Source organism: Astatotilapia calliptera, chromosome 19 (assembly GCF_900246225.1).
Source record: "Astatotilapia calliptera chromosome 19, fAstCal1.2, whole genome shotgun sequence".
In the NCBI taxonomy this organism is placed as follows: domain Eukaryota; kingdom Metazoa; phylum Chordata; class Actinopteri; order Cichliformes; family Cichlidae; genus Astatotilapia; species Astatotilapia calliptera.
Window position 1 is genome coordinate 4,418,739 of NC_039320.1, and position 15,262 is coordinate 4,434,000.

Consider the following 15,262-nt stretch of genomic DNA (forward strand, 5'->3'; position numbering starts at 1 on the left):
TCTCACAAAGCAAGACGTTGGTGGCATCTTAATAACTGACCAAGAGCAAGTAAATAAATGAAGGGCTGCCGAGGCCTTCCTCCACCTATTGCAGGGGCTTAGCCATAAAGGAGCCGCCTGCTTATCTGTGAAGGTCGGTGGCTGGATGGAATTCACCTGAGACACCCCCCCCCCCCCCGATTTGTGTGGGAATTTCCCCCTTTGATCACGAGACAAAGGCCGCATTGTCCAGCTCATTCTCTGCTAAACTCAGATCAGGACCTACTTCAGGTGCTGCAGCTTCAACTGCATAAGCATTTTTCCTTGATCTTCACATTTTCTCATCTTCCTGCTTGATAATCCGAAACCCAAAGAGGCCACATTCACCACTGAGGTATGACCCCTTAAGTCTCTCATCCTCCCGTTTCTTACCATCTGGAACAAAAGCAGAAACCTGAGTTCAGGTAAAGTGTTTGGTCACTTGTGGGAAAGGTGGGTGAGGGTACATGAAAGAAGGGAGAGGGGGGAAAGGTGAAGGACAAGTTTCAGAGTTGAGCCACTTCTCCTGTTCCCAGGCTCTTTCTGAGCAGCAATGTGCACTCAAAACTTGAATGATGAAACAAATGGAAACCTTTGAGGCTGAAAAATGACAAAAACGCGTCAGGACTCAAAGTACTGCTGTTCCTTCAACAACCGACTCCAAATGTGAGTCTTTTCCCATAAACCCCCATGTTTAAATGTCCAATTTTAGAGCAGAATTAAACATGCTTACAGCCTGGAACAAAAACAAGGTTTTGGTCTTTGGCTTGTTATATATGATGTTAACATTAATTTGTAACGTATCTTTAAGCATCTTTTGTTTAACTCTGTGTGTTGAATACCAATTGTTGGTAAGGTTTGGAAAAGAGTTACCATCAGGCTGACAAAGAAAAGCAGGAAGTGAAACAGTGCAGATGATATCATCAGTGTGATGGCTGCTCTCTGAAGCATGGATTTACTGTTAAAAGTAAGTGAAATTGATACATGTAGGGCTGTAAGTACTTGGACATTGACTCGATTTTTGTCATTTTTCCCATTTATACCTCCACATTGGATTTAAAATCATGCAATAGGTGATTGAGTAACTGAAAAGATCGGATCAGATCAGCAATTATTGTCTCGCTTGGGAGAAATTTATCTTGGACAAAGAGGGGAAACACGTCATATAAGATAGCACACATACATTCACAGTTTCACCAAAAGCCCGCTCTACTGGTTGGATGTCAGGTTTCTGACTTGGCCATTGAAGAATATCCCATTTCTTTGTACCGAGAAACTCTTGGGTTGCTTTTGCAGCAGGATTTGGGTCATTATCCTTTTTCCCCACGAAGCACTATGAGATAGGTTTTGCACAAAACTTTTTTAATTTTGTGCAACACATTTTAAAAACTGGAATGTTAATGTAATTATGTTAAAAAAAATACACATACTCTGTTCTGGGTGGACTCTGTGATTACTTTCCTTTTACATGCTGTGAGAAGTGACCAGCCTGATGAGTGAAAGTCTTCCTTGTGGAAGTAGGTTTTCCAACCATCTTTTAAACAAGGCATTTCACACCATGATGCAACTGCATTCTGGCAGAGAAAAGCCCCTCAAGCTGCGCCTTAAAAGTGGCAACAGATATGAGAGCTAGAGCCCAGGAACAGAAGGGCTTCACCCACAGTTTGAGCAACCACACAGCCGGCCCAGCTCTTCACCTGAAAAAGAACCAGCAGAGGGATAATGGTATGATTTGCTATGCAGTTAATTGCACTAATCCAAAACCAAGAAGCTTTTTTTGCTAAATAAAATTCTAGTATTTTATTTGGATGTTACATAGCAATAATTCAGTATAAGAATACTTTATTAATCCCCGAGGAAATTATGTAGTGGTTGTGGTGCTTGTGTGATGCACCCATATTGTGTAAAAATGCAGTTTACTTAAAAAATAGATAGTGCTAGTTGATAACTTAGATTTCCACTCATTATACTAAATGTGGTCACGTCTCTCTTAATAAAGAAAGAAATAATCGTGGCAGCAGCCCAGCAAATTGAGACTTCAAAATGTGAGTCCACAAAACAATTGATGGCCCAGTGGCTAAATCAATGTTTTATATACAGTCTGTTGGTGACTCACCAAGCCACCTTACAATATTGTATTTCTGAATTTGATATTGACCTATAAAAATGTCCCCTCACTACAAATATTAACGAGAAAATAACATACTACACGAAAACCGTAGCCATACAACCTTAAACCACCATTTAACAGCGGTGTGCGATATTTACAGACAGGCAAGCAAGTGCTTCCTCCTCTCACAACCAAATAAGTAAATAAATAATAAAATGAAATAAACTGTTCCTTATATTCTCCAGTCTTTAAAAAGAAAAATTGGTTAGATATTTCCTATATTAGTAGACAATGCCGAGTGGTGGATAATTTTTTTAGAACCACTGCTTTAGCAATAAAACACTATGCAAACACTAGGCCATATGTAAGAATAAGATACCACCCTTTCAACTCATTCATAATAGTGACTGCCACATCTTATTGGACTATTGAACTTCACACGTAATGGGCATGAGACTTTAAAAAAAAGCTTTCTGTCGTGCTTTAGAAGGTTAAAATATGTTTTTATGCATAATTAGTGACATTTGGTAAAGAACAGAAGAGGTACACATATGAAGCGATATTTATTCTTCCTCTGAGCCCCCAGCAGCATTATAAACACCCTCTAGTGTCTGGATGTGGAATACTGCTGTATAATAACCAAAATTTATGATAGTTAAAAAAATTGTTTTTTTGAAAAAAGTCAACTTTGGTTTAATATTTAACTTAATTAATTCGATTATTCTCATTCTAATCTTACGGATAAAACTAGAAACAAAAGTACAGCTCCATTCAGTATTTTCCAATGACACCACAAAAATGGTTTGCCTTTACCATTTGACTCAGGTAAGGTTTCTGTTAAAAAACAACTAATGGTGTCATCGTGCCCTCTAGTGGTGGCGAGCTTTATAAAACAAAACAAAACAAAATACAGCATGCCTTTTAATATCGCTTTCACACGATGCAAGAGATTACCCTGCAGTATACCCACAATACAAACTTTAGGGGTGCCTGTTTGTATATTTTTTTAATAACCCTAACCCTATTTCCTAATTTATTCCAGTTGGCGAAGATGAACTGATTAAAGATCTTATTTTAAGTCTATTGTTTTCATTATTTGTGTTGTTATTCACATTTTCATTTTAGGATACATGAACCTCATCTAAACAATCTGACAGGTCAAATGTATCATTAAGAGTGTAAAACATTAGCAGAAATGAAAACTTGAAGTTCCAGTTTATAGTATCATTTAAAGTTTAATATTGATCTCCACTATCCCATGTCCAGTTCTGCCTCATTAAAGGATGTAGAAACTTATCTTATACTGTGATTACACATATTTTTGAAGTCTAATCATCATCATAATAAATGTGATATATAAGGTGCAAAGAAAGAGGTCCTGTTTGTGACTCTCCTGTGAATGTACAAAATCCTACCACGTGATAACAACACTAACCAACACAGTCACGTGTTCTCAGTTTGCTCAAAGTTAAGTCTCGCCAGAAGAAACTGAAGAAATTATTAAATTAGTCTTAGCCCCGCACTTAAATGAGATTGAAATGATTATAATATTTATTTTCTATTTCCCATTATCTGACGTGCTGTGATGCAGGGGTGATTCTAGGATCAGAGATTTTGGGGGTGCTGAGCACCCAGAGAACTGCCCAGCCAGGCAAGATAAACTTTACTCGTCACAATGAGACTTCTTCCCTGTCTCTGTCAGTCCCTGCATCCTTAAATGTCTCCAGTTGTCCCAAGTTCCCTCTGACTGTCTCCTTGGTGCATTTAAACCCCTGTTCCTCCCTGTCCTCATCGTCTGTTGTCTTCATCTCCGTTATCAGTCATCATAATTTTACCATCTCTATGCAAGTCTGCAAATTTCTTTACTAAATCATAAGATTCTTAAATTCATCAAGTCTCTCTGTGCCTGGGTCCTCGTCACAAAACATGACATCACTGTTTTGTACATTTTAACACAATTTAATCCCCACATTTGCAAAACACTTTTTTAAAAGTCTGTGACAAAACCATCAAATCAGATAAAGGTTATTTAAATGCTGCAAAAGAAGAATGGATTGGAATTTTAAAAAAAACAAACAAAAAAACACACACACACACACACACACACATCCTAACCTTAATTACTTTACTGGGGGAAAATGATGAATGATGATTATGGTGAGTAAGAAGTAAACTGAGTGCATTTTTTGGACAGAGATTCACTTTTAATGTGTATGTATAATACAATACAGATATATAAAAATACACTCCAAAAATAGAGTCATTGAAATGTACAAAATATTGATAAAAAATATATATAAAAATGGAGGCAACTTTGCCTATGGTACAATGTATGAAAATATCTTTACTGCAGATACTACTATGGCTCTGCAGATTTATTTCTTTTATTTTAACCTATGTTGCCTCACCTTGAAGTTGGCAAATCTGTCTATCACTTTTTGGTGGTCAACTCTCTCAAGCAGTTTAGCAGTTCATTTTGCCTGTCACTATTCCCTGTCTGTTTTCCTACCTGGTTCTTCCTGACCTTGCCCTTTCTCCTCACGTTCCCCTCTTTCCTCTCTCCCTCTTTGGACTGACAATCATACACAAATAGATTGTATTCAATTAGATGAAAAAATGACATTAATATGAAAAAAAAATACTATTAAGATCACTAATAAAAAAAAAACCTCTCTCAGTGTACTCTCAACCAAAAGGCAACCAAACCATATGTACATCTAATAAAAGATATAAATATTGAAACACTGATCCAACATTATCCTTTATTGACGGATCATTTGTTCTTACACTTTTACCTGGGTTTAATGTCGGCACATATGACAAAATAACCAGCTTCTCTCATTCCATTTAAAACAGGACAGTGGTAACAACTTTAGGCTACGGACAATTTTAAGTTTTAGATTTTAAATATACATTTCAATGGGAGCAACAGGACGGTCAAATGTCGCTGATTTTACTACAGAGCAGGACTGATTGTAGGGTAGAAAACATCGTGGAAAACACGTTTCCAACACTGCAGGTTACCTGGGTGAATCAGCTAAAAAGAAACATGTTCTGACTCCTACCTAACTATATAAAGAGTAACTGAAGGTTAAATGTAGCTAATATGTCCTGTTTTAAGCCAGGCACTTACACCTCTGCTCCGCTGTGTCTCAGCCACCATGCTCTGGCAGCAAGAGCGCTAGAGCCAGAGTAGGGGAGAGTAGTGATGGGTCGTTCGCCGAACGAAATGGCTCTTAGAGCCGAATCTTTGACGTGGACGATGCGAGCCGGCTCCTTATCGCGAGCCGTCACGTGGGTTTGTTTTTCTTTCTCTGAGCCTCTCTCTCGCACTTTTTTTCCCGCTTCACTCAGCACGTGAGCCTTGTGCTTTACGCTGGGCAGAGCGGGAGCCTGGGATTGTTTAGCTAAACGGCCTAAACCGTTTCCCATTCATTCTCTATGGTAGTGCTAAACCACTACGGATGTAATATATTTTTGGCCACTACGGTCTTCCGGCGCTGTTGGGAGTTTGAGATGCAGCGGCACTTTTTAAAAAATCTCCTCTTTTACGTTTCGGGAGAGAAAACAAGTAACTCACCGCTCGCAACACATCCCAACGCTCCTAATTCATTGATCAAAGGTAAGAAACGTCGTTTGAAATAACAGTAAACCAACAGAATACATTTACAGGTGTTATATTACAGGTAATAGGGCGTGTTGCGATTGCATTTACGAAGCATCCATCGCTCAGTTAAAGACGGTGGGAGTTGCATCTGCTGTTGTAAAGTGGCACGGTAAAAAAATGAATGAACGTGATCCTTAAATAAATTGCGTGTTTCATTGACGTGTTTGCCATTAAATAAACTTTGTAGGTTTCCGACTGCTGTGACACTGACATTACTATAATGTGGTACAATTAAATAACCGATAAGTGTCTTGTTATGAGATGACATGCTAAATGACTGAACCTGCTTTAAAAGAAAATGTATTGCTTTCATGTTGTAATGGTCAGTCACCTTATCAATGCGAAAATCTGTTTGATATCTCTAACATGAGCAATGCCCACTCGTGTATGAATAAACACGATGGCTTAAATACATATATGTTGTTAATCTACCAGCAATTCTTATGTGCCATGACTACTAAGCAGTTACCACAAATTTTGCAGATATGCCAATAATCATTCAACCATGAAAGGTTTTTATTTACAGACAGAACAGTTTGTTATACCTGGAGGAAAAAACAATTTTATCCCAAATGTTGTCAATGTTCTTTCAAATTGTGTCTCGTTATTGTTCTCCTGCATCCTGCTGTGTAAACCCAGCAGCAAGATTATAACCTGAAATGTCTTTGTTTGTGTTTGGAATCAATTTTGTTTAATATAATTGTTATTTTTTTCACTGCTTGTCAAGATGCAGAAGAAAGTTGCGCCATATCCAGGGAAAATCTCTGTGGTGTTCCGCAAGGGGCCACTTGGATACCTTCTCCAGGACCCGTCAAAAGAAGCTCGACGGAATTAAAAATGACCCCAAACTGCAGGACAAGTCTGCACCTGTGAGGAGGATGTTTACATCGGAATGGCTTCTGACTGTCATCGTATCAGAGAGGAGGGGATGAGTCTGACATGAAGGAAGTGCAGGGAGAGTACATTCTGCGTTTGGAAAGCATAAAGGGAAATCTTTCCGGTGCTTCTGGGGGAATGATGTCGGGTACACCATGTACCTGATCAAGATCGTCCAAGAAGGAAGAGGCTGCAGGGACCTCTGTGGAAGAAGGCATGGCAAGGAGAGCTTGCATTCATTTGTTACAGTATGCCCTCAGCTTTACAGAGATAAAGACTCTTCTGAACTACAAGACCAGCAGAGTGAGTGTTGCTGCAGAAGCCCTCTGAGAATGATCAAGCTGGTTGGCTTTGGCTCACGAGCCAAGAGCACCTGGAAGGAGATTCAGGGGTCTCCTTTCTACGAGGCAGAGAGACAAAGATGGGTGGAAGAAAAGAGGAAATAGGGGAGAAACTGTTGATATTGTACATAAGATAGTTTTGTTTCTAGTTTTGTAATGTTTATTTTGTTTATATAAATAAAAACTGATTGTAAATATAAAAATGTGAATAAATTGTGTTCTGTAAAAATAGCAGCACAGCTCTCTTCTTTATAACCTCTTAGAGTTCACCTGTATGTTTATATACCTGTGTGTGCTCACCAACAGGTAATCAGTTTTAAAAAGCTGTGAGTGCTGCCCTGAAAGCTTACATATTATTTCTAAATCACTTCATGTAATGATAACAAGCCATCCTTTCTCTAGTGGGGTCTCACAGCTTTTATCTTTATAATCTTTCTGGTTGATTTGTAATATTAGAAACATGACTGCTGTCTTTTATCTGTGTGACTATACAGCCTGTTTCAGACATGACAACCAGACAGTGTCTGAAGTTACCTTTAATACATGCAACACAGCTGGAGATAGTCCAGACACTGTCTCACTTCTGATGATAATATTTTTGGTTTAGGTATTGTTGCTTTCTGGCTTGAAGCTTATCTACAAAAGCAGTTCAATAAGGAGAGATCATGTGGAAAAACTGAACATGATTTATTGAGATACAGAAATAAATGTAACTGTTAGGCAGTTAGACTCCAATGACCCATCATAGAAGAAGAAATCTCAGCAGTGACAGGATTTTGCATAAGCCACACCCCAGAGTCAAAATGCTGGTAGTGATGAAGATGGAGGCTGGGACAGGGTTCTGAGTGACCACAGTGAGGAGGAGAAAGGAGAGGAGGCGGGCTGCATAGCTGAGGATCTGAAACGCAGAATGGTAGAAGCAGAAGAGCAGAGCAACAGATTTAAAGCATGCAGAGTGGAGGCTGGCAAGAGCATGACTAGAATAAAGTAATGATGTCAGTACTGAGTTTGTGCTGGAAAATGAATAGATATAAACTAACAGCCACCAGGAAGCAGACAGATGACTTATTACAGACATGCCTTGTTTAAATTATGTATAAGCTTCATTTTCTATGTCATCAGAATGTATCTGTATTGTAGTTTTAGCTTTAGTCTTTGTATTAAAAGTTGGATGTCTGCATAATTGTAGACTATATGTCTGCTATGTATCATCTCAAGACTGTGATGATACAGTTTAGTCTGAGTTGTGTACTTTGTGACAGTATAGGTACGTAATGCAGAAAAATTGCTCCACAGGCCATAACACTATATAATATAAATAAAATGATAATGAAATAAAAATTAGAAGTGAAAAATAAATGTTAAGTAAATTGAAAATGGTGTTTAACTTTTGATAATGTAACACAACCTTTGTCCCAACCAGGACTCGAACCCGCGCTCAGACAGTTCAGTGTAAAAAAACCCCATTTTTTTCCAATGCCCGAAAAGCTGCGATTTGATTGGCTGTTTCTCCGTTACACCTATACGCGATGGGCCCCCGCGGGGGAGGGGCGGTAGTTACACTCAGTAGCACAGGAACAGAGCCAGAGAGAGAGAAAGAGAGGCAGGGACAACAACATTAGAAAGGTATAGTAATCATCCACAACTATTTTCGGTTGCAGATGATAAAGGATTCAGAAAGTTTATTCATGCAGGTCCATATGACAGAGAATGTGCATCTTCTGTTTGTTTTCATATTATAATTTATATTTAATTGTGTTGTGGTTTGCAGTGTTTTGTGTTCTTTTCACTTTAAATTTGTAAAAGGAAAAAGCTGAAAATTTAAATAGTTAAAAGTTGAAATGTGAATAGTTGATTTTTGTATTATATGATTTATTTATTACATTTTATATGGAGTGAATAAATAAAAGTATATTTACGGTGGCCCCAAGAGACAAAGCACATACAAACTTCAAATCACGTATGAACTCTGAAGCATGTACAAACTCCAAAACACGTAAAAACATGTACAAACTCCAAAACACGTAAAAACTCCAAAACACGTAAAAACACGTACAAACTCCGAAGCACATAAAAACTCAAAACACGTACAAAAGACAACAGAAGTGCTCCAGGATGCTGGGCGCAGTGTTGAGCCTTTGTTATCTTGTGGCTACATAAGCCAGCAAGTACCAACGACCGGATTTGGTGTGTGGTAGTAACAGGTAAATGAACTTTTTTTTAAATTATTTGAATATATATGAGTGCCTGTGTATAAATACACAAACAATACACACATGCTTTCAATTGTGTAATTTAAGTGATCTAGTAGCTCTGCTTTGGAAGTTCAGTTCATGCTAGAAATGTGTTTTGGAGTTTGTACGTGTTTTGTCTCTAGGGGCCACTGCATATATTTATATATAAACATTAGGGGTGCAACGATACACAAAATTCACGGTTCGGTTCGGTTCAATACTTTGGTGTCACGGTTCGATATTTTTTCGATACAAAAAAAATGTTCATGCCTTTTTAATTTGTCATTTATTAAAATTATAAATATATATTTTAAATCAAAAGTACAGTTTTTAAATTTAACCCTAACCCTTGTGCGTGTTTTTTATTTGACAGCGAATGCGCACCTGCGGACCACTTATGTGCAGCCCTGGTTATTTAGCTCGTCATATTACAGCCAAAGAAATTCTTTTGTCCATGAAACCATAAAGCTGCACTTTCTTTTGCCTTATAGTCTCATTTGTCATAACTTCTCCGTTTTGTGGTAAGCTTTTCTTTGGCTGTCACTTCTTCACCCTGACCTGTCTTATTTGGCTCAGCAGAACTGAAATGCTTTTACACACTCACTCACATAAGCTCAGCGATTCTCTGCACGATCAACCTCTCACATGTTTAAGCTTGCTGCAGGAGATTTCACTTGTCATGTTTGCATAGTAAGCTAACGATTAATAAGACGATGTCAGAGGAATTGGTGCACAAATTATCATCACTCACCAATCAGTGCTGTCGCTCTCTATACACAGTTCGCACGATTGCAAAGTGAAAGCAAAAAAACAAGCGCAAATTCAAACGCGATTTTAATATGTCACATATTGACAGTGGCTCACCGATGCCAATGACATAATTACCCAGCTACATTTCCGAAAGAATGCAAAAGCATTGACATATATTTTTCCTTCCTACAATAGGCCGACGGGCAGGGAAGAGATAGATTTTGGTAGCCCGACTGAAAAAAAAATCGCTAGCCCCGGGACGTTGGGCTAGCGATATTGCAAGCCCTGTATCTGATTGAGGATCACTCATCTTTGGAAAAGAGAGTTTATTACAGAGAAATGTCTCTTTCCAAAATAAAAGCTATACTATCCGCTTCTTCTGGGCTATATTCTCAGCAGCATATTAAACATATAAGGAGAATCATGTGCTAACAGCTGTCTAAATGACTCGGCTAAAGTTAGTAGCATGCTTGTTGTTTTTGTCTTTGCACTAGGATGATGTCGGCGTAAATGTGCAGTCATATTCGTTGTGTTCCCACTAGTGCTTTCAGGTTAATCTCGTTGAAATGACCTTAACGCCACAACACGGCAAATCTCCGTTAACGAGCTACCGCCGATCGCCCCGTGCATGGGGCTAGACGGCCAACACGTTAACGAGCTAACTGCGCTAACACACTAGTTCCCACCCATGTAATTGAGCATTGCGTGGCACATCCAACATACTGTTTTACTTTAGTCCATGACTCGCTTACCTTCAGGGTCATACGTCACATGAAACCAAATAATTCCAAACGCCAGATCTGAATGAGGGTGGGGGAGGTGCCCTGCGCTCTTCCTTCTGTCTATGCTGTCTGTGTGGAGCGCTCAGTGGATCTGCGCTCGACAGTGCAGCCTAGGCGGAGTAGTCGAACGCAGATTCACTGAGCGCTCCACACAGACAGCATCGTCAGAAGGAAAGTTGATAAAATAAATTACAAATGTTGTATTGTTCGATACATATGCGTACCGAACCGAAAGCACTGTATCGAACGGTTCAATATCGATACGAATATCGTTGCACCCCTAATAAACAAATATAAATAAAACCACTTTTTTTTACGTTAGCAATTCCTTTTGTGCATAATTTTATATTATTGTTAATAATAAATTAATTAAAGCAACAAAACAACCTGAAGAGCCAGTTGGGAGCCGAAAGAGCCTGGTCTTTTTAGTGAGTCGAACCGAAAGAGCCGGATCTCTAAAAAGAGCCGGAAATCCCATCACTAGGGGAGAGGCGAGCTGGAACAAACCATTTTGGGAGGGGGGGGGGGGGGGGGGAATTATCTATACTTTTGTTGTTAAAATGTTTTGTCTCAACAAAATACTTTATGCTTTTTTTTATTTTTAGTAGTGTGTCACACAAACAACAAATATTGTCAAAACAGTAAGAAATATTGGGGGGTGCTTTGATTCATTTTAGCCCCAAAATGGGCTAAAATCGCTGTGATGTTTTATCTGAAATTGTAAAACATCTGAACAATCATGATCCAAAACGGATAATATTCAAATATTAATTTTGAGGAAACTGCACCATGTTTTAGTTTCTTCTTTTCGTTTTGTCTTTTGATGAAATGGAAATGTTAAGTTTCGTTTTTCATTCGTGACCTATAAAAACAGGAAGTGTGCCGCTCTGACCGTGTCAGTGTTAGGGTCATGGAAGCAGTACCACAAGAGCAACGGAGAAAGCGGAACACCGTAAACATGCGTGTCGGTGAGTATTTTAATACACGTATTACTTTAAAATAACTATACTCATGTGTTTAATGGTGTGACGGTGCCATGATGATAGCTAATGTTAGTGCTGATGTGAGCTTTGATGTTGTGTTTCAGGGACGATCGCTGCTGTTGCAGGGGAGCAGGTAAGGCTTTGGACGGTCTGTGTGGTCACCGGGGTTCAACCTACCCACGGTATCTCTCTGTTATGTTGATCCACTACCCTGCAGTCAGGAGAAGCGGTCACACAAAGCTGGGTGTCGGCTTGATAAGCTAACCCAGGGCTTGATTGGGGCTGACGCAAGGATGGATTTTGGCAGCATGTAAACAATTTGCCACCAACACGGAAAAGAAAAATGTTAAGGAATAAAGTGAAGTGTAAGAATATAGATTTATTACTGATGCGCATCAGGGAAAGCACTAAAACTTTAGAGTTTTGAAAAACTTTAGTCCGTCCTACTGTCTGCACTCCGAGGTCTGAGGGATTTTCTATGAATAGTGACGCTATTTTCAGAAAACTGAGTAGTTAGCAGGCGTTGTTTCATACCTGCTGATCGGTAATCATAACTTGAACCCTGTGTGCGCCATTGTAATTACAATGGCGCACACAGGGTTATGCTCTGAAATGAAATATAGAGATCGGTATGCATGAAATCACCACCTACTGACCAATACATCATCCAGACAATAGGGTTCATAGAAAGTCCCTCAGACCTCTGTGTGTGGACAGTAGGAGGATCTAATGTTTTTGTGTTCGTTTTTCCCTGATGTCATTAATAAATGTAGATCTTTAGATACAACCTTATTGCTTCCAACAGGAAAAATTACATTATTATTGTTGCAATAATACATGATTGTGAAACAGGACAGAAACTTGTACTTGCTGACCTTGATTATAATCATCTGGTTCTCCTGTGCCTCACAGACAGAACTGTGATATTGAATCTTTTAACTTTTCCTGGCTTCAAATAGGCCAGACTTTATTATTAATGTGTATTTTCCAGTCATGCTGTCCAAAGAGCTTAGAGGGCACAAACATTCATACAGCACTTTTAATACTAAACTACTGTAAAGTACTTTTTTCCCTCTCACACACTCTCACACTCTGCTGTGTTCAGTATCTGTATAATGTTTTTAACCTCTTCATATTTTTTGTATAGTTTTCTCTTTCTTTGTAAAATCAGCCCTTGAGCTGCCAGCACGCTTACACTTCCCAACAGCACCAGCCCTTTTACGTGAGCGAGCAGGGTGAACCCTGGATACACTCAGTTTCTTTGATAACAGCTTCATGTGACCACTTATCTGGATCAAATCCAGATAACTGAAAGATACCAGCAACCTTATTTTAACATGTAAAGTGAGCCCAGGATAAGATGTAATCCTGCCTCGTACCTCAGGCCTCTGCTTATATAAAAACTTTTTACATGGCATATCATTTGTAACAGTCACACTGATGCTGGTGTTCTCGTCCATGTGCAGTCGGTGCAGTGGCCTTGGCTCCTGTTGCTCTGGGGGCCGTAGGTTTCACCTCAGCTGGAATAGCTGCAGGCTCCTACGCTGCAAGCATGATGTCTGCTGCTGCGGTGGCTAATGGAGGTGGAGTGGCAGCAGGAAGTGCAGTGGCTGTTTTACAGTCAGCAGGTAGGCTTGTCTGACTTTACTATAGTCTCATTAATAGTGCTGTACACATTCACTTTATTAGGAACCAAAGCAAAGGTGACCTTTGCTCCTGTTGGTGCTGACCAGTATATGGCTCGTAAAACTCTGGCTACTCAGGGACTGAAATACAAATGACTGATAACATATTTACAAATGATTCAGCTTTAAGTCTATTTACAGACTTAAATGGAGACGGCCTTAGTGTCAATAAGATCAGTTAATTGTTCCAGCCTGTGTTGTGTTACAGGACTAAGCTTGTGGTGCGATTAGACTAAGGACTATAATCCTGCCACACTTTGAACTCTTTTATTATAAAGTGTAGTTTTATTGCCCTTGCACTGAGTATTGTCCACATATACAGACATCACATTTTGGGATGTCTGGACCAAAATACTAAATCTTGCTCTACAAGGGCCTGATATCTGCTTTCGAGGACATTATACTGCCACTGTTCTATCAAAATTTAAAATGAATGTCCTCATATGTGGACATATGTGGATCTCATTTTTCTCAGAAACAAAAATTCGGTAAAAAAAAAAAAAATCTGGTAATTCTTTGTTTTTAAATTCATCAGGTCCCAATCAACCCAAATAGCAAAGAAAAATGAAAAATGCATGCCATGAAGGAGTTCGGGTCTTAGGAGATTAAAAGGGACTTGAACATGAGTGTGCAGCTGGCAGAGCCACAGAAAGGACATGTTGCAGTTATGTCAACACTGACCCAGTTCTGATAAGTTTGCCAATAGTTTTGAATCCATGCCGCAAAGAACTGGGGCTGTTTTGAGAATCAAGAACCGTGTATTAGTGTACAAGCCATAGGACATTGTTTAGTTTATGAAATCTGACACCACTGAGGGGGCAGTGATGCCACAATTAGGTAGCAGTCAGTACAGTTAGTTTGATTCCTGATAAAGTTATTGGCAATCTCAGCTGCTTGACTTGGAATATTTGTCCTCATTCCTCCCAAAGGTGCAGCCGGGCTGTCGGGGGCTGCCACTGCGGCTGTGGGCGGTGTTGGAGCTGCTGCAGGAGCAGGACTGAAATGGCTAGGAGGTCTCATTTTCAAGGACAAAGAAGATGATGAAGACAAAAATAAGTAAAGTAAAAATTTAAATGATCTCACGTGGAAAATTTTAATGATATTTGTTGGCACAAGATATTAAACAAGAGTGAAGAGTTGTCATTTTTAAAGATGTGCTGTACATTTGTCGCTCTTACAGCTTTGCCACTGATCATTTCAGGTGTAGGAATGGAAACTCGCCATACCCGAGGCTCCCTGAACTGTCCTCACACTTTGCCTGAAGGCTGTGGATTCTGATGATGTCATTCTGATCATTCCTTTTGTGCCTCTGGGTGACTTTTTCTGTGCACGCTGGTATAATATTAGTGAACTACATATGACTGAAAAGCATGACTGTTTTTAAGCAAGTGTGGATTTTTTTTTCTCCTACATTTTCTAAAATTTGTATCTCAATCAATGATCTAATTGCAGGAAATCCTAATTCTAAAATTCTGAATGGTGTTGTTGCCACTGTCCTCACTAAGATAAAGCTAAACTTTGGTAAGAAAGTCTGGTTAAATTCTTTTAACATTCAGTTATTTGGATTTCCTAAAACCTTCTACCCATTTCCATAATCCTGCCTGCAGATCAGCTCAGTGCATCAACTATGAGAAAACTTTCTTTGGAAAATATTGTAAACTGTCTAGAAACTCTTCATTTATTTACTTTAGTCTTTAACAAGAGCATTTTGACCAGTTTCAAACATCTTCACCTCTCTGCACTTCTTTCTGGCAGTAGAATTGTTAAATGTTATTACTCACTACAGTTAGCTAACTATTTATTATTAGCTCAAAAT

At 39.1% G+C, this 15,262-nt stretch overlaps 1 protein-coding gene and 1 long non-coding RNA gene across 2 annotated transcripts; both read left to right on the plus strand.

Annotated features, from left to right (window-relative positions):
- Positions 1–8,608: 8,608 nt before the first annotated feature.
- On the plus strand, positions 8,609–11,889 carry LOC113011554 (uncharacterized). The gene is made up of 3 exons (XR_003270570.1): positions 8,609–8,638; positions 11,653–11,746; positions 11,866–11,889. It is a non-coding gene; the product is annotated as an uncharacterized LOC113011554 (long non-coding RNA).
- A 1,313-nt stretch (positions 11,890–13,202) lies between these two features.
- LOC113012362 (interferon alpha-inducible protein 27-like protein 2A) lies at positions 13,203–15,262 on the plus strand (the record flags this gene model as incomplete). The annotated part of the gene is made up of 3 exons (XM_026152502.1): positions 13,203–13,389; positions 14,376–14,502; positions 14,627–15,262. Coding segments are annotated over 3 exons (396 nt in total), but the record flags the coding sequence as incomplete, so codon positions are not given.